Here is a 19485-nt window from a genome sequence, read left to right as displayed (position 1 = left end):
TGCACATAAGGTGTGGCCCTGCATCCCTACCTTGCAAGTTAAAATTTACAGACCCTGAGGTGTATACTCAGAGGCCACATAAACCAGCCTGACTGCCTGCCTTTCCTCCTTCCCTTCCTTCCTTCCTTCCTTCCTTCCTTCCTTCCTTCCTTCCTCCCTCCCTCCCTCCCTCCCTCCCTTCCTTCCTTCCTTCCTTCCTTCCTTCCTTCCTTCCTTGAGGCTGGAATTCCTCTCTATGGCAGTCTTCTTATCCCTAGTGACAAAGATGTTACAACCCTGTGCACACCCTGAGAAGGAAAGAATTCTACTGACTAAAAGAAAAGCCCTTTCATGCTGAGCCCAGATACACTTGTAACTTCCTCCCATTGATCCTGGTTCAGATGTCTGGAGGCACACAGAGTAATTCCCCACTTCCAAAAGAATCCACACACATGCAACCAAAACCTTCTTCTCTTCTACACAGGTCCTTTCTCTGTAACAATGCACACACATACATAGCACACACACAAACACACATATTCTTGGTCTCAGTTTTTCCTTCAATTATTGGCTCATTTCTCAGCATTTCTTGCAACAAGACACCACAATATATCTGCTTTCTGCTTATTCCATTCCTTCTCTTTCTATTATCTTTCTATAGATAATAAAAAGTACCTTTTCAAGTGTAGAATTTGAAGAGCTTTTGCAAATCTATGCACAATCATGAACTCTCCACACAGAGCATGTCCATCAACCCAACACACACACTTTAAAAACAACAAAAATAAACCTTTTTTCCCCCACTGTATTTGTTTGGAAATGGTATCTAAGGTACAACACAAAACACACAATTAACAAAGATAATGTAAGTGAAACAATATGCATGAAGACTTAGAATTGGCATTCAATTGTTGAACGTTATCAACAGAGCAAGACACCAACCCACAGAATGCTTTGCAAATACTTGCAAATTATGTCCAAAAAATGAATTAATTTGTGTAATATATGAAGAATCCTTGAGACAAAATAAGTAACTCTCAGTTTAAAGAAAAAAGAGCAAAGGGTTTGTACAGACATTTTTGCTACGAGATGTGAAAATGTTTGGAAAGTATTTCACATTTTCTCTTACATGTGGTATTTATACGTATTTATATATACATGTATGTGTATACATATATACACATATATATGTGGAGGGAGACCAAAAGAGAGAAAGGAAAAGGAGATAGAGAGGGCAGAAGAAAAGTTGCTTAAGGGAAGGAAGGGGACAAGCAACAGATGGGGTAGGGATGGGAGATGGGTATGTGGGAGGGAGAATCGATGATATATATGTATGAAATCTCATCATATGATCCATTATTTTATATTAGTTTTAAAGTTAATTTTGAAATGTCTGAAAAGAACCTGGAAACACTCCTAACTTGTCTAATCATTAGAGAAACACAAATCAACACCATCATTGGATGACACTTCACCCATTTATACAAGTATGTGATAGTTATCCCTTCTGCAACTGCAGGAAGCACGTGCTGATGCAGCAGGGGACTGCAGTTCTTGTGTGTCAGGGAGAGAAGGAAAAATGGCATGGCTGCTATAGAAAGCAATATGCAGGTCTTCAAAAATTAGAATGATTGTGTGGTCCAGGAACCCAGCCTCGGATATACATCTAAAAGAAGGGCTATCCATATACTCACATTCAAACAGCATTATTCACCACAGTAATAAATAAACATGGTATAGACAGGCAAAGAATATTCCTCATCCTGAGAAAGAAATTCTGATATATAGTAGTAAATAGATGAACCTTCAGGCATTACGCTAATAAGCTAGACCAGAAAAGGACAAATACTATATTATTTTATTTACAGAAGATACATAAAAATGGTTAAAGTACTAAATGTTTTGTCATACACATTTTGCCGTAATATTATAAGTGTAAAAATTATGTTGTTTAATTTTTACATTGTTGAGTTTTCCTATTTCCTCTTGTTGACTTCTGATTGACTCCTCTGGGGTCATACTCCACTCTTTTAGATACATTAAGGTTTGCTCTGTGGGCAACTATGTGGTTTATTCTGGAGGATATTAAATGTACAAAAGAAAAATGAGGACTCTGGTGGTTGTTGGATGTAATGTTCTTCATGCATTGTTAGGTCTGTTTGATTTATAGTATTGTTCTCATCTTCTATTTCCCTCTTCATATTTTGCATAATTGTTCTGTCATTGAAAATGCATGTTAAGGTCTCAAACTCTTATAATAAAACCACCCCTTCAAGCTTTCTCTGTTACCTTTATTTCATACATTTTGTGGCTCTATTGTAAGGTGCATATGGGTTTTCAATTCTGATGCTTTTCTGGTGCAGATGCCCTTTTATAATGTCCTTCCTTGTGTCTTGTCATGCTTTCTGTCTCCAGATTTATTTTGTCTGACTTATGCAGCAGGCCCAGGTCTCTTCTGCTGGTTGCTTGCACTGACTATCTTTTCCACTATTTCCCTTTCAGCCAATGTCCATCCTTGGTTCTCCAGTGAATCTCTTCTAAACAGCATGTGTCATAGTTTCTTTAATCCCTCTACGTCTGCCTACTGAGAGATTAGTCCATTTACATTTAATACAATGACTGAGCACGAAGGACTGACTTCCACCATTCTGCTGCTTGTTTTCTATGTCTCTTTCATCAGTTTTGTGTCTTCTCAAAGCTCCACCACTGCCTTCTTTTGTATTGGAATGTTCTAGTGTATCATTTTGATCCACCTCTTACTCCTTTTACCACATATTTTTAGTTATTTTCTAAGCTAATGTTTAATATTTGGAATTCACATCTTAACTTACAATAAAGTTCAGATTAATTTTAATTTACTTGCTTTTTACAGCATAAAACTTTATGCTGTTAAGACTAAAATTTATATCTCCATACATTGTATCTTACTAACAGATTTACAATTGTCTTTAAAAACCATTTAGGAAAGGGGGTGTTATAAACAAAAATGAATTAATAATGACTTCCATATTGACTTACACGATTAGTTTTACTATGTTGTTTACCTGTTCATGTAGATTTGAAATGCTTTCTGTATCCTTTTGTTTCAGCCTAAAATCTTTAAAGGACTCTTTTTCCTTCTCTGGCAAGTTTGTTAGCTATGGGCTGAAGTCCTGTGTACTAGAAAATGTCATAATTTCTCCTTCTTTTATGAAGGACAGTTTTACCAGATACCTAATTCTTGGTTAGCAGACTTGGCTACTTCATCTTATGGCACTCTGAATATGTCATCTCCATGCTTTCTGATCACCATTATTTTTTTAGGCAGATCCTATGATAATCTCATTTCTAGACAACAAGTCTCAGCTCTCTTACAGAGTCCATGAAGCTCTTTTCTTTCTCTTTGGCTTTAGATATGATGTGTCTTGTTGTGAAATCTGAGTTTTTCCTATATGGGGACTGTTGAAATTCTTAGATGCCCGACTTTCAACAGCTTCGGGACATTTTGTCCATTTCTTATTCTTCCTTCCTCTTTTTTCTCTCCTGTCTTTCTTGGGATCCTATTATACATAAGTTTGGTTGATCAAACTGTCCCACAAGATTCCTATGCTCTGTTCATCTTCCGTTATTCTTTTCTCTTTCAGACTGAGTGTCTCAAATGGTATAACTAAGTTCTTTGCTCTGTCTTTCATGTGCTCAGATCTGTAATGGATCCCTTGAGTAATTCGTTCATTTCACATGTCTTTCCACTCTGCTCAATTTTTTTTCACATTTTTTTAAATAAATCCTCTCTTTACAGCCACTACTTAGTGATAATTTATTCTCATGGCTTCCTTTCAACATTTGAACATATTTAAAACAGTAGATTTTCACTGAGGCAGTGGTGATACAGTTGCTGGCATTCCTGCCATTCCATATTTAAAAGAATTGATTTCAAATTTTTGCTCAGTAGTCCCAATGTTTAGAGTTCCTCAAAATCAGTTTCTGTTCATTTCTTTTTCCTGTATGTGAGCAACACATTCTTGTTTCTTTGTCTAACATAATTTTTTAAAAAACACAAAACAGAAACAACAACAACAACAACAGAAGTCCTGGTGTGGAAGTGACGGACTCTAATCCTACCAGTGCCTAGGTTTTGTGTCTCACTGATTCTTTGGGTGCTGTTGATCTTTCTTAACTGGTGTTCTATACTACCTTTATAAAGTTTATATTATTTGTCCTAAGTTACCATTGAAGCCTGTTTTCTGGTACCTTAGTGATCAGTTTGTGATGTAATAAGTTATTGATATTTCCATAAACCTTTGGAACCACCAATCACACAAACAAAGCAAAAAAAAGAAAAACAAAGGAATTCACAGTCTTTCAGTTCAACTCTGTGTGTATTTGAGAGCTCACATGTGGGGTGTGTGTGTGTGCTCACACACCTGCATGCCAGAGCACTTGTGTGCAAATCAGAAGACAATTTATCAGTACTTTTTTTTCTCTCCTTTCACTCTGTGGACTCTGAGAATTGAACTCAGGTCCTCAGGCTTGGCAGCAAGCACCTTAACCCACTGAGTCATCTCATTGGCCTCCAGCTCCACTTCTTAGTAGTAGAAGAGTGGATCTACATATTCTGGACTCTCTACTATGCTCTGCTATTCAGCTTGTCTACCCTCCAGCCAACACACAGCTTTATTTATTTATTTACTTACTTACTTACTATCTATCTATCTATCTATCTATCTATCTATCTATCTACTTATTTATTCATTCATTTTGTGTGCTTGTCTTTCAGACAGTGTTTCTCTGTGCAGCCCTGACTGTCCTGGGACTGTCTCTGTAGACCAGACTAGCCTCAAACTCAGAGATCTACCTGCCTCTCCCTCTGGAGTGCTAGAATTAAAGGAGTATGCTTTCCTTTATAAGTTTTTCTTTATTTTGTGGAATTTTATAGATATATATAATGAAATATGACTGTATCTACCCCACTTCTCCTCTTCCCTTCCCCAACTTCATGTCTTTTAATTTTCTAACCTCCTAAAACCACTTAGTGCTACACACGTGTGCATGGGTGAGGTGACCCCTTAAAACACTGGCAACATCCACAAAAAGCGATTCTCTACCCCTGTGATCATCCCCTGCCAGTAGCTCCTCAGTGAGTGGCCTGCTCAGTTATCACAGCTCAATGATAAGTCTTAAAACCAAGTGAATTTTATCTCCTCTAATTTTGTTATACTTTCTCAAGATTGATTTGGCCATCCTTGTACGTTCATGTCAATTTCAGAATTAGTTTGTTAATTTCCACAAAACTGTTACAAAAGATTTGAAGTTGTTCTGTGTTGAGTCTACAGATCAATTTCCTCCATTTTCTTTGAACCATTTAAATTAAGCTTCCACTATCTTATCATTCCATTAAAATCGCTGTCAAGGTCACCAGTGACCTCTGTGTTGCCAATTTCAAGAGTCTCATCTTGCCTGTCATTAACAGAACTAATGTCGCGATAATCTCCCACGGCAACCTGGCCCATAGCCTCTGTCCTTCTTTTATGCCGCTGCACTTATCCCCATCAAACACAGTCTGTATTAATTCATTTGCTTCTTTTTTCTAGTCTTTCTCACCAGAACAATGGCAGGGTGTCTCTTCTACTCGCTGCCAAATTTCCAGGAAATAGAAGAGAGTCGAGCATAAAGGAGCACATTGCTAAGTATTTGTTGCAAGAAAAGCAAAGGAAGGGGAAATGAGAGGAGGGGGAGGGGAGGGGATAGAGGAAGGGAGGGAGGGAGGGGAGAGAGGGAAGGAAAGAGGGAGGGAGAGAGGGAGGGGAGGAGGGAGAGAAGGAGGGAAGGAGGGAGGGAGGGAGAGAGGGAGGGGAGGAGGGAGGGAGGGAGGGATGAAAGGAGTAGATTAGCTTTCCATCCCTTCCTCCTCGATGTTTTCTTCTCTCCCATTCCCCCCTTACTCCTACAGCTAAGATGTTTTGAAAACCAACCAACTCCAGAGAAAAAAATGAAGAAAGTGAAGGAATAAAAAAAGTAGTCCAGGGCTGGAGGGATGACTCAGTGGTTAAGAGCACCGGCTGCTTTTCCCAGAGGACCTGGGTTCAATTCTCAGCACCCACATGACAACTCACAGCTGTCTGTAACTCCAGTTCCAGAGGCTCTGATACCCTCACATAGACATGCATGCAGGCAAAAATACCAATGCACATAAATAAAAATAAATAAATCGTTTTTTTTTTTTAAAAAAAAGTAGTCCGTGTTCTGGAACTGCAAAGACAGATATAGCATTCTTCCATTGTGGACACACCTGAAAGAGTCTCACAGTGAAGGAACCCAGGGGTGGCTCCCCCGTGCACAACATGAACCCCCATGGCCTCCTACCTCACTGTCTATAACCTTGAAAGGAGTTCATGAGAGACTCACCTCTGTGATATCGAGCTGTCACCAGCCCAGGAACCACAAAGAACACATCTCCAAACAAGTCCAGTAAAGTGTCTCGAATGTCAGTCAGGGAGTGCTTGCCATGGAAGTATTCTTTAGCTACAACGTGTAAATACTGGGTGGGAATATGCTGTGAAAAGAAAAAAAAGGGGGGCAGGAAGAGAAAGAGAGAGGGAGGGAGAAAGGGAGGGATGGAGGAAGGGAGGGAAGAGGGAGAGAGGAAGGGAAGAGGGAGGGAGGAAAGAGGGAGGGAGGGAGGGAAGAGGGAGGGAGGGAGGAAAAGACAATATCGTGGTCATAGGAAACCCAAGTCAACAACAATGGCCAACCTATTAATTAAGCATTAGCCTGTGCCAGTAAATTTGTAAATACTGTCTATGTGTTACCTCATTTCACACACACAGCAATCCTAGAATGCATTAAAAATAACTCCACAGATTTGGAAACTAAGGCATGGAGAGAGTACATGGTTGGTCCTAACATATGGAACTATGATTCTTTCACAAGTCTGAATTCAAACCCCATGCTCTGGGCCACACACAGTACACACATTGGTGGTGCTCAGTGCAAGTGAAAATCTGGTGTCCTATGTTCCGAAATTATTAGGAATTTCCAGATGGTGACAGCAGACATCAAGCTAAAGGGAGGGCCTTTCAGGTTAGGAAGTGTTGTGTGACACACTGGCCACACATCCACAAAACTATCCCTGCTCCTGGGACAAGCTCTGTCTCTAAGCCACTGGGTGTCTTGCAGCCTCAGTTTCCTCATCTATAATCTTTAAAATAGGACAACAAGAAGAGCATGCTTCCTGGCAGAGAGCGGGCCTTGGATGGGCTGGTTGCTGAGCACTGTTGCTGAGTGCCTCCATCGGGCATTTGATGCCTTCTTTGACCCAACTCCAGATGCCTCCAACTCTTCTCACTTTGACTTTGCCCTGAGTACCAGTAGCAGACTGTGGAAGGTCAACCACTCGAGGATCCAAGGACCTGTCACCATGGTGACTGCTTAAAAGGGCCCAATGGCCTAGATGACACTGGGAAATTTGTTATACCATAAGTCTTCGTTTTGGTAGCACAACCATGGGCACACTTCTGTGGAATTTGGCAGCAAAGCCGCATAAGCCTCCTCTGGGAGTGCCGCTGAGACGCACTCTTCCAGAGCTCAGAAGACTGAGAGTGTTTTCATCAGGCCCAGAGTAAGAGATGGCTACAGCGGTGCAGGCTTTGGTACAAGAGCCTGTCCACATGGACCATGAGATGACAGACCTTATAGGCCTGGAAGTGTCCGGAGGGGTGGAGAGGCTTTTGGTCACTGGCAAGTCACCAGAAAACAGTCACAAGGCAGACTCTGGGGCTTCTGGGTCAAGGCCAGAGAACTAGTCGCCATTTGTGAGGCAGGTCCTACATGTCATCAGGTCTTTCTTAGAGACACTGCAGCTCATCCCTCACTCTTGTGCCGTCCTGGAAAACCTACTTACCCTTGAGATTGCACTCAAGACACATTCAGCATTTGAAATGCCCTTCTTCTCTAGTTTCCCTTCCCCTATGACCCAGAACAACGGAAATCACCTCCCAGGAACATCTACTGAACAGCCAGAGAGATCCCACTGCTCTATTTTTATCTTGAATATCCCTCCATCTTCAGACTCAATTCACTTCATTGGGTAGTCAAGACTCACCAAACATCCCTCTTCCAAACCCCAGGGACTAACCCCTGGCTGACCCAGTCAGGCCAATCTTTAGCTAGAAAAAAAACCCTTCAATTGGAAGTCCAGTCACTTCCCCCTTCTCTGTTCCTCAGGGCTTCCATAATTTCGTACTCCTTCTCTGGCTTGTAACTGTTTCACGGATCCTCTTTTTCAGTACTCCTTCAGCTGATTTCTTCCCATTCCCCAGCTCCCAGCTGGTCTCCATAGTTCTTCCTATGCTCCCCTCGCTCCTGACTCCCTGAAATTCTTCCTCCCTGCAAGGAGCTACCTAGATCCTCCTGTGGACAACACAGGCCATGGGCTCTCATCTGTTCTGCTTCATGGGACAGTCATGATCATGACTGTCCGCCCCACACTGTATCTCATTGCCCGAGGAAGTTTTAGAGTATTTGGTCTCAGTAAACAGATGCTCTATGAGTCAATAAAAGCAGTGAACATGGCCTTGAGACTGTGCTATGTAAATGTTTATGAGGAGGAAGAAGATAAAAGAAAGGAGCAGGAAGGAAAGAAATAAATTTATTTTCACATCTTAGTGTCTAGGGTAAGACCTGGTGCCGCTGTTTGTTTCTAAAATGTTTGAAATGCTTCACAAATGAATAGATGAGCACATGACTGTTAATGCTGGAACTTAACCCAAAGCCTGATGGCCACATAGTAAATATAGAATTCTAGCCCCCTGTGTATTTCATAACTCATAACTTTTCAAGGTATACTTAGATAATTCAGTATATGTGCTGATTTGAAACATTCTAGAAGAGGAGGAAACACCCAAAAATCTACATTAGTATGTCCCAGAAACATATTAATAATGGCATAAATAAAGAAAATTAATGCATAGAAGTGAAAAGGCCTAGTGGCCACAGATCACATTTGGCAAATATGAGAGTTACAAAAAGAGTTCTTTGGATTTAAGATTGTGACTAAAGGTTTGTGAACCAATAAAAAGCCTACTGAGTTAATTAGTTGTTTAATTAATCAGTGCAAGATGACTTTAACCTCTATCCATGTGTACAGAGCAGGGATTTTTGCCAAGTGAAGGATTCTCTGGAGAGCCACACCACCCACAGTCGCTTACCAGGAAAATATGTATCAAGTTCAGAGCAACAGATTCGTTGGAGCCGTGGAGGATCTCAGGGGTGTCCTTCTGTAGAAAGAAGCAGGGTATTTTCTGTGAGCCATCTGGGCTCGTTGCTTGAAAAGCAGAGGCTAAATGCACAGAAGTTACACACCACTGTCTCCTTGTTGGCTAGGAGACAGGAGCAGCACTCTCAACTCTGAAAGTTAGTTTCTTTAACTATAAAGTAGAAGAGATGATGCCTGTTGGCAAGTTCCCATTTCGGTGGTATGTGCCTGGTATGTGAAAAGTACTCTGGGGACCGATCACAACGGTTATGGTCACTGACTTCTTTATTTACTGTCCCTTTCCCTGACAGTTTAAAACAAAGAGGTTGGTCTAGACAAATGAGTCCTGCCATCATAATGAATTTGACCTCTCCTCCAAACTTCTAAAGCAGATGAAAAACTTCTTAAATCCCAGAGTTCAGAAAACCTCCTTCCATGCTCACCCAGGCTTTTGTTCAATCATCCCTCCTCAGAGGGGCTCATCCTCACCATACTCTGACATCCCTGAAGAAGATTTCTTCCTACTGCGTTCTACATTGCTCTGAGCATGCTCTGAAAAGCATCTTTTAATTATGCATACTTGCTGTATGCCCCTGGAGAGTGTGGCCTGACAGGAAACAGGAACCTGTGAGTGTCCCCTACAGAAAATGTGTACAATTTCTCTGCATTCCATAACTCCACAGTAGACATGAACTGTTCTCAGAAGTCAGAATGCCAGGGCCAAGACCGAGTATAAAAAAAATTGAAGTTTCCAAAACCTATCTGAAATAGTAACTGTATTTACTTGAAATAATCACGTGTAGATTTTTCTCTGCTCTTGTTTGTTTTTTAGTAAATACAAATGGATCCAACTCTCTCCTCTTCATACAGTTACTTCTTTTGCCATAAATCTTTATGAGGAGCAAGACAGACATACTGTTGATCCTCCAGACCCCAGTTCTTCTTGCCTATAGTTTAGATGTGTTTGAGTATGTCCAGCCAAAGTTCTGTGTGCTGGAAGTTTCAACCCAATTATAAATGTATTGTGTGATGGTAGATCTCTAAGAGGTAGGACCTAGGCGAAAGTGATGGGTCAAAAGAGCACCATGCTTTGAAGAGATCAATGTAGCTCTCCTAAGGTGTGGCTAGATTTCAAGAGGGTGAGTTGTTGTGAAGTAGTGCCACCTCTTTATGCTGGACCCTGTTGTGGATATCGCTCTGTATAAATAAAATGTTGATTGGCCAATAGCCAGGTAGGAAGTATAAGCAGGACAAGCAGAGAAGAGAATTCTGGGAACAGGAAGCCTGAGTCAGGAGACACTGCCAGCCGCTGCCATGAGTACCAACATGTAAAATACTGGTTAGCCACGAGCCATGTGGCAAGGTATAGACTTATAGAAATGGGTTAATTTAAGATAGAAGAACTAGATAACAAGAAGCCTACAACGGCCATACAGTTTGTAAACAATATAAGTCTCTGTGTGTTTACTCGGTTGGGTCTGAGTGGCTGGGTCTAAGCAGCTGCGGGACTGGCGGGTGAGAGAGCTTTGTCCTGACTGTGGGCCAAGCAGGACTGGAGAGAACTTCAGCTACAGGACCCCTTCTGCATGTAGCCCTTTCTCTGTCTTCTTCTCCACCATGTTGTGACATAGCTGTGAAGTCATCTACAAATGCTGCCACCATACTGTTTTTACTTTCTATTGGCCAGAATCACAAGCCAAATGAACCCCTCTAATTTAAAATGCACAGCACCAAGTGTTACGTTTTAATGGCATCGAATGGGCTAAGACACCCTCTTCTAGTCAGTGGGAAGATTATTGCTGCATGAAAAGCAAGAGGTCCCAACTCTTATCACTGGGGAATCATCTGTGGAAGCAAACAGTTGCCTTGCTGTTGAGGGAGAGGCAGGGAGGAAAGAGAATTCTTACCATGGGCAGTATGTAACCACACTCTTGGTTATTGACTCCAATCATGGATGGAACTGCTTTAAATGTCTTTTGAGAAAATAGTTCTAGTGGTTCATCAGGCAAGAAAAGACCATCGATCACTCTAGTGAATGACTTTGTTTTCTGCAATAAAGATAGAAAAAATAATCGTTGTTTCTGTTTATGAAATCTGTCCCCAGAAGTCCAAATGCATCCAGAAAGAGGAAAAACAAAACACTAGTGGCCCAGCCAAATGCATTAGTTTCTGACCTGTCCTGCCATTTGCTTAAGGCACAAAGAAAATCTAAACTTTTCTATGCCATAGTTTCTCATCTGCCAAATAATAAAACAACAATAATAATATCAACTAAAGAAAAAATAATAGCCTAGCACAGTATTTCTCAAAGGAGTTCATAGACCAGCAGCATCAATGTCATTTGAAAATGTATTAGATATACAAATTCTCAGGTCTGATGAATAAGAACACTGAGAGCAACCTTATTGGGGTCACCTCCAGGTGATACTGATGCCTGCTCAAGTTGGAGAATGTCTGGGAATAAAGGGGGGTGGGGAGTAGCCAGGAGAGAGGAAGTAGGTACGAACCTTTTCCTATGCCTTTTTATTAATCGTGTGTGTGTGTGTGTGTGTGTGTGTGTGTGTGTGTGTGTGTGTGTGTGTATCTGTATGTGGGTGTGTGATGAGGGAAGGTATGGCATATGGCATGCACACACCACACACAGTGTCTGTGTGGAGGCCAGAGGACACTTGTGTTGAGTCTTTCTCTCATTTCACCCGTAGGTGGGTTCTGGGTATTGAACTGGGGTCATCAGGCTTATGCAGCAAACGCTTGCTATCTTGCCAGCCCTGATTATGTTTTCTCTTCTTAGGTTCCTGTTTAGGGAATTGGGCAGAAGGGGCCGTGCAAAAGCTTACAATGGCGGGTCACTATTACCCACTTTATAGACTCTAGCATGCAGATATTCTACACATGCCAAGTAGCCACAAACATTTGAGTCTGATTAAATAATAATCTTAATCATTCAAGGACTAGCAAAGAGCCTCACACTGGAAGATCCGTTAAAATCCATCCAGTTCAATTAGTCATCTAATGGTGGAAATTCTCTAGTACCAGCCAGACTTCGATTGAATACCTACAGCAGTGGGCATCTCTGCCCATTCCTTTACAGGCAACTGAGATTTTAGAATATTCTGCTACAACAAGGAAAAATTACTTCCAATTAGAACTCCCAGCTCTTGATCTTGACTTAAGCTTCTGGGGTCATGTGGCACAAGCATGACCCTCTTCCCAGGGTGATGCCTTCAATGTCTAAACAACAACCCAGGCTGAGCAATGTCCCTGTCCCACCGTAAGCCACTTGTAAGAGTCCTAAACTCCACATCGCTCAGATGTTGCCATGAATCGCCAACCCCTCTCTTGTCGAAGTCTCCAATCGACACAAATAAAAGAGATAGAATGTTTGGCCACTCCATCTTCTGAGTTACCCACCTCCAGCTTTTCCCATCCCTCCTCACCTTGCCAAGGCTCAGCAACTCCAAGGAAGACTTTTCCCTCAGGCACTTCAGCAAAGCCTGGGAGTCTGATGCATTGCAATGGCAGACATCGGCAACCACCTGCAACTGTTTATAGAGAAGGCAGGCAGACAGTGGTACTGAATGCATCCAGGGGAATAAAAGCCTGAAAAGTGGCCTATGCAGCCACAAGTGGGACTTCTTTGTGAAATCCAATATGCTACCTGCCTCTCTATAGGTCCATGCTGCTACACTGAGGTTAGATTGGCGTTATCCTGACTCTTGTGGCTACAAGAGCTGGGGGTAATGGGTTGTCAGTCTATGGTCATGGATTAGAATCAAAGTTCCTTCCTAGTCACAGATATACCAGTCCTGTAGACTTAGCTAAATGTCACAAGGTTCCGATATTGGAGTGCTAAGTGGAGCTGGAACCTCAAGAGTGAGGAATAGCTTTGCAAGCTCCAGTCATCAGCTGAGGCAGGCCTTGAGATCAGCACTGAGTTTATCTGTACTGATCAAACTTCAGACCCACACATGGCCAGGAATCTCTTGGGATCTTTTCTCTATCTTTAAAGATACTAATCTTACTTTTTTATTTCATAATTACAATTTTGTCTTTGCCTCTACTCACTTCTTTTCTCTAATTTAAGGCCCAAGTCCTGCCTTCTCTAGGACATATTTCTTGACCACTGCAATCCCATAAGGTCCTTCTTCCCCTGATCTCATATCCCTCCAGTGTTCCACACCTTTGCCACCCAGGCCAATGCTAGGCAACTTTTTGCCCTATCATCAAGCTTTCCATATTTGTAGAACTTGTCCATTTACAATTGCCCTTAAGCTTCCAGGAGTCATGGGTGTTTTGAAGATTCAACATAGGCTGCATACATAGTCAACATATAGAGTCTACATGTGACAGTCAGTCATTCAAGGACCACCTTCCACATCAATCCTCAGACTCCAGCTAAAGTCCTCCATAACAAAATCATGTCTTCTCTAGATGAGGATATGCTTTCTCCACTGATAAAGCTGTGAGTCCTAACACAACACTGGGAAACTAAGAACACTCAATAAATGCTTTGGGGTGAATAAATCAATGCACAGGCTGAAAGTAGTTTTGTATTAAGCATTACCAAAATCAGTATTCATTTATACTGAAGCTAGTTCACAATTTTATGACCCTGTTTAGACTTTGGAAGGGTGCTATTTTCTACATTGTGTTTAAGAAAATAGACCATATACGCTTAATGACATAGTACACGAGTGTAGTTCCATATACTCTAGAGACTGAGATAGGAGGGTCTCTTCAGGCCAGAGCTTTGAGACCAGCCTGGGCAACATAGTAAGATATCCACCTCAAGAAAAGAAAGAGAGGGAGTGAGGAAAGGAGGGAGGGGCGGAGGGAGGGACGGAGGGACAGAGGGACGGAGGGAGGGAGAGTGGGGGAGGAGGGAGGGAAAGAAATAAAAAGGATAATGCAACCACTAGAATGAATAATTCCCAGGGGATGACAAGTATCTGGGATATGCACCCTACTTCATCCCACAAACCCCATTAGTCACTCCATCTGCCCCAAAGAGCTGGAAACAGCCCCAGGGTCTTTCTTAACATTTTACTCTAGGATAGCATAAAATATGGCAGGCACAGAAGACTAACTACACAGAATACTGAGAATAACTGGGACTGATTTGTGTCCCCACAAAAATTATTTAAGAACTATATCACATATGTGCACACCCAGGCACAACATCAATGTTGCATTGTGTAGGTGGACTCCTTCCCTCTATGACAGTGATTCTCAACCTTCCTAATGTTGTGACCCTTTAATACAATTCCTCATGTTGTGGTGACCCACAACCATAAAATGATTTTCCTTGCTACTTCAGAACTATAATTTTGCTACTGTTATAATGTAAATATCTCTGTTGTCTGATGGTCTCAGGTGACTCCCGTGAATGGTCATTCAACCCCCAGGCATCATGACCCACAGGTTAAGAACCACTGCTCTGTGACTGACATGCATACACACACCCATAATGTTGTGCTGTGTGTTTAAACCTTTTCCTGTTGAACAGACCTTTCATACAGGCCCAAGACTGCCACTGGACTAGCATAAGATTCTTCGGACATAGTCAGTGGGAAAATCTAAGAATGTAATGAGAAGCTGGGCTTCAGGGAACTGAGGAGGGTGTGAGCAATGTACCTACATCAGTTTTCAGCTCGTCATCAAGGCTCTTCAGGCTAGGAATGATGGCCACTCCGCTCTGCATGATGGCTCTGTGGAATAAGCCCTTTCTCAAAGGAGACAGAACCTAAGAAGAAAATGTAACCAGCAGCAGTTTTCCCAGAATCACACCCATTATACATGCCACCGATTCCTTCCTTCAAGACACCGTCCCAGGAAGCCCCCTTCAGGATCCTACTTTGGCCTGGAGAGCCCTGCTTGGGAGTTCAAGGACTAGATACAGAGGCTTAGACGAGTTATTTCACTTCTGTAATGTGGTGGACCAGCTGCCACTTTTACAACCCTGGGTTCTCTTGAGTAGGGAGAAGTGAGAAAAATTAGCTAGAAAGAGAGACCTAGATGACGAGGGGAAATACAGAAACACAGGATAGCCTTGGGAGGGCCTGGGTCTCAACCCACCAGCTCTGAACTTTATTCCAGGGGGCTTTTTATCACAATGCCTAGGGGAGAAGCAAAAGACCTCCCCCTTGCTCAATACAGCCAAGTGTAGACCCTTCCAAACACCTGATACTCAGGCCCGTGGTCCAATCATCTGCTTTATGCAGACTTGCTGGGCAAAGCCACCAGGAAACCCAGATAGGCTCCAACACTGTAAGTCCCCATTTCTTTATTAATTTTTTTTCTGCTTTTAAAACAGGATCTTCCTCTATAGCCCAGGCTCCCTCCATCCTTCTGCCTCAGCCTCCAAGTACCAGGATTACAGGCATGGACCTCCATGATTGGCTTTGGGAACATTTAACTAGTCTGACATGGTTTCTGGTGTCTCTACTCACTTGCTTCTAGCAAGTCACTTAATATTCCCAAGCATCAATTTATTCCTCTGCAGCAAAACACTGTAGCAACTGTTTTGCTACAAAACACTGTAACAAAAATTTCATCAGGTCATAAATATTTTTATTTATAGTAGGAGAAACAATGAATATGAATGTTCACTCAGTGCCTGTCCAATTTCAATCATGAAGGGTGACCCTTGTCATATATATAAAATGTGTTAACATGGTCCTTCTTAGAGACAAAGACTGAAAACAAAATTACTCTGAGTAGTGTTGGGCCCTGTACAGCAGAAACCCTTTTAACCCACTACCATGTGACTGATCTCTTATTAACATGCTAATTTATGCCATGGAATTCTACCATTTGGGGACAGTCATTCTCTAGCATATTCAAGCATTTCTGTTCCTACCAGTCTTATGCCAAGAGTATGTTATTCCCAAAGTTGTACTATCAGCTGCACTTGTTACTGTGATAATACAATCAAGGGAATATAGTGTGAAACAGTGGACTTCCCATGTGAAAAGAAAGCATTGTGTCTAGGGAAAAATTGATAAAGATGGGTGGCTAAAAAATATTGCTGTCAAATTTGGTGTGGAGAAGAGTGAAATCTTGGAGGGAAAACCAAAAACCTGCTATCCTGTTATAATAGTGTAAGGGTGGTTTTCTACAAGGTACTTGCAGACTACAAGCTACTTTGTAATGTATAAATGGGTACTAACTATAAAAAAAAATCTCAAAAACTGTACTCAAAGGAAGTGATTTCTACAGCTGATCTATACAAAAGGATGCATGTCCAAACTCTGGGCAGCAGACCAGATCTAAAAGGACAATGTCTGTATCCAGCTCTCAGTGAGGCATGAGCACTCTGTGTGCATCTACACATCTTTCATTATTCATGCTTTAGCTGGGTTTTTCTAGTGAACAATGGTATGGTTTATGTGACACCTCCCTGCCCCCGCCACACACACACAGAAGGTCCAAATGCTAGATTTTTTTGGTCTCTAGGATGGCAGTATTAGGAAACAGTGTGAAACCTACAAGAGGCAGAGCCAAAGAGGGACCGTAGCCTTGGGAAGGACTGAAGTAGTTCTCAGGAGAGAGTGGTAACACAGTGAGCAGTTCCAAGTGCATGTTCTCTCTGCTTGTTCACAAGATATGATGCCACCTACTACCGTGCGTGTGTGTGTGTGTGTGTGTGTGTGTGTGTGTGTGTGTGTGTGAGTGTGTGTGACTACTACAAACAAGTGCTTAGCAGTCCTGATGATTAGAGTGTAGAGATTCAACTCTACAAACACAGGGATTTTACCCCCTCAAATTATCACTCATTATGTGACCTTGGGAATTCATCTAAACTCTCCTGGTGACTGCTATCTTGTTCATGAAATGAGACTGTGCCCGAGACTTACAACTTACCTATGAAGCCATATGTGTTTGTAAATGTGTTTTCTACTCCCATAGACTCCTCCACACCCGTGTGGATATGAGAAGCAGAAACGGAACTCAGTGGGTTATTAAAAATCAAAAAGGACATGAAGCAGGAAGAGGTAGATTTTAGAGGAATTCAGAGGAAGAGGAAGGGGATGAATATGATCAAAACACATTGTATGCATGTATGAAATACTCAAAGAACTGATAAAAGTTTCATTTTCAAACCCCAAGAAAATAAAATTGTATGTATTCAACACAACAACAGCAACCAAATGTGGGTGATGTCTTGTCTCTATGCTTATAACCACCCTAGCTAAGAGTCATCCAAGTCAAAGCAGAAAACTCACCAGGCTAGAAATGCTTATGGCTCCCGCTGAGCCACCAAAGACGGTCACGGAATCAGGGTTTCCACCGAAGAACCTGATGTTCTTCTTGACCCATAGCAGGGCAGCCAGCTGGTCATGGAAGGCCCAGTTCCCGAGAGCATACTGGTCCCGTGTGCTAGGGATAAGAGGCAAAGTGGGAGTTCTTAGCTAGCTCCTATGTGTCCTGTAGTCCCACAGTTCTCAGTAAGGTGTGAGCTGGCAGGACACTGAGAACCAGAGCCCTACAGGAGCTGAGGACAACAGGCTTAGTTCTCACGTCCTGGGATTTCCTCAAGAATGGTGGAAGTTCTGTACTCCAGAGAAGTACATATGCAATACTGTATGTCCAATGTTAGGGTGTTCTTGGCTCCCCTTAACCCATGGATCCCGAAAAATCCTGCTGGTGGGAGTTATCTCTGCCACTTGAGCCAGTGAATGACAAAATCCTAAATTGCCTAGTTTATTAACATCAAAAGCAATGCCCATAGCAGTAGGTGTACTCAGCGTGGCCCCAAGAAGTGTACAGCTAATAACCTTCACAGCCTTCAAGAGGGGTGGTTCTCAACATTGCCCTCTTTGCCTCTCTGGGTTTTTTTCTGCCCTGCTGCTACCAAAAGGCTGATCTCTAGAAGTTGCGTCACTTAGGCCATTGGCATGAGGTACTGAGAGTTGAGAGGGGAGAAAGACTGGACTATGTATCCCACCACCCCATTCTCCTTCCATGCTGGACAGAGAGAACAGGGTAGGGGCAAACTACCCCCATGGCCACAGCTTGTGTCAGCTCTTTTCAGTTAATTCTGTGAACACGCCATCAAGATGTGCATCTTGTTTAAACAGACTAAGAAATTCAAGCACAGAGATCTCTTTACCAGAAAGATCTAGAAAGAATTGGGATTCAATGATTCTAGCCTCAGAATCCACGCTCCTAATTATACCCCATTCACTGCCTCAAAAAGCTGGATGTTTCCCACAATTATTGAGCAATTCATAAAAAACACATGAAAATAACATAGAACAACAACAGAAAAAAAGCCACTGGGACCCAGAATTGGCATGTGGTACACATTCTGAGTGAGAAATCTCAGGATCCTATCCCCTACCATCCTCTAGTTCCCCAACCTGTTCCTCCTTCTACACCCCTTTGTCAGTTTGTTACCATGCTGGCTTAGACTAACGTCTCATTCCCAGCCTTCTCCAAGCCCGGCCAATTTAGCCTTCATTACATGGTGGGTCTCACAATGTTCCCATTCCTCCCTCAGGGTGCATAAGCACCTCACCACAATCATTAAGATCTCAAGCTGTTGCACAGAATTCATTGCCTGGCCATCCATTGTCTGGGTGAGCTTGGGCCAGTCACTTAACCAACTGGGCCTCCAGTTCCTCATGTGGACGCTAAGGATAACAATAATGCTTGTTCCGTGGGACTGCTAGAAAGGTAGATACCAGCACACTGTGTTACATTTGCTACCTCTTCTTTTCATGACTCAACCTTGCATAGATTCAACAAGACAGCAGTAGCCTCCTTACTGGCCTCCCATTTGTTAATGGACAGCCATCAAGCACGGTCTAGCCTCCAGTCTCTTCCAGAGTACACTTCCTGGTACATATCTCCGAGCAGGATAATTGTAGGACTCTCAGTCTTTAAAAGATAAAGTTCCAAATTCCATGAACACCATGGTATTCAGATCCCTGCCCAGTCAGGCCTTTCAGATTCACACAATTCCAGGTCACACCACTGGGCTACACTTCCTGTCTCTGTCTTCTTTGCAGCCCAGTGTGCCATGTGAATGCCTTCTTCCCTGTAGTATGTGAACAGAAGTGACAAATGCCATCTTCAGGCTTATCCAGGAACATGTCCTCTGTGAGACCCTCTATGATTTCTCCATTGCTGGAGATTCAGATCTAGACAATTTGACATCAGAGCCACAAGATGGAAGAGTCCTGGAGTACTGGTTAACCATGTGTAAGGCTATCTGTCCATTGGGGGCACAAACCTGGACTGTCCTTGATGAGAAAGAGGTCCTTTTAACT

General features: G+C 42.4%; 1 protein-coding gene across 1 annotated transcript in view; it reads right to left on the bottom strand.

The window, feature by feature from the left end:
* The window catches only part of Ces5a (carboxylesterase 5A), a 39761-nt gene that overhangs the window by 2530 nt on the left and 17746 nt on the right, over nucleotides 1-19485 (bottom strand). Inside the window, exons 6-11 of the mRNA XM_052729516.1 lie at nucleotides 17437-17590; nucleotides 14850-14954; nucleotides 12649-12753; nucleotides 11119-11259; nucleotides 9165-9233; nucleotides 6364-6511 (exon numbers count right to left, since the gene is read on the bottom strand). Coding sequence (XP_052585476.1) covers nucleotides 6364-6511; nucleotides 9165-9233; nucleotides 11119-11259; nucleotides 12649-12753; nucleotides 14850-14954; nucleotides 17437-17590 — 722 coding nt within the window. The remainder of the gene's footprint in view (nucleotides 1-6363; nucleotides 6512-9164; nucleotides 9234-11118; nucleotides 11260-12648; nucleotides 12754-14849; nucleotides 14955-17436; nucleotides 17591-19485) is intronic.

Source organism: Peromyscus californicus, unplaced genomic scaffold (assembly GCF_007827085.1).
Source record: "Peromyscus californicus insignis strain IS unplaced genomic scaffold, ASM782708v3 Scaffold_8__1_contigs__length_139910024, whole genome shotgun sequence".
In the NCBI taxonomy this organism is placed as follows: Eukaryota; Metazoa; Chordata; class Mammalia; order Rodentia; family Cricetidae; genus Peromyscus; species Peromyscus californicus.
The sequence above is the reverse complement of the archived record's forward strand: the minus strand, read 5'-3'. Positions and strand labels throughout refer to the sequence as shown.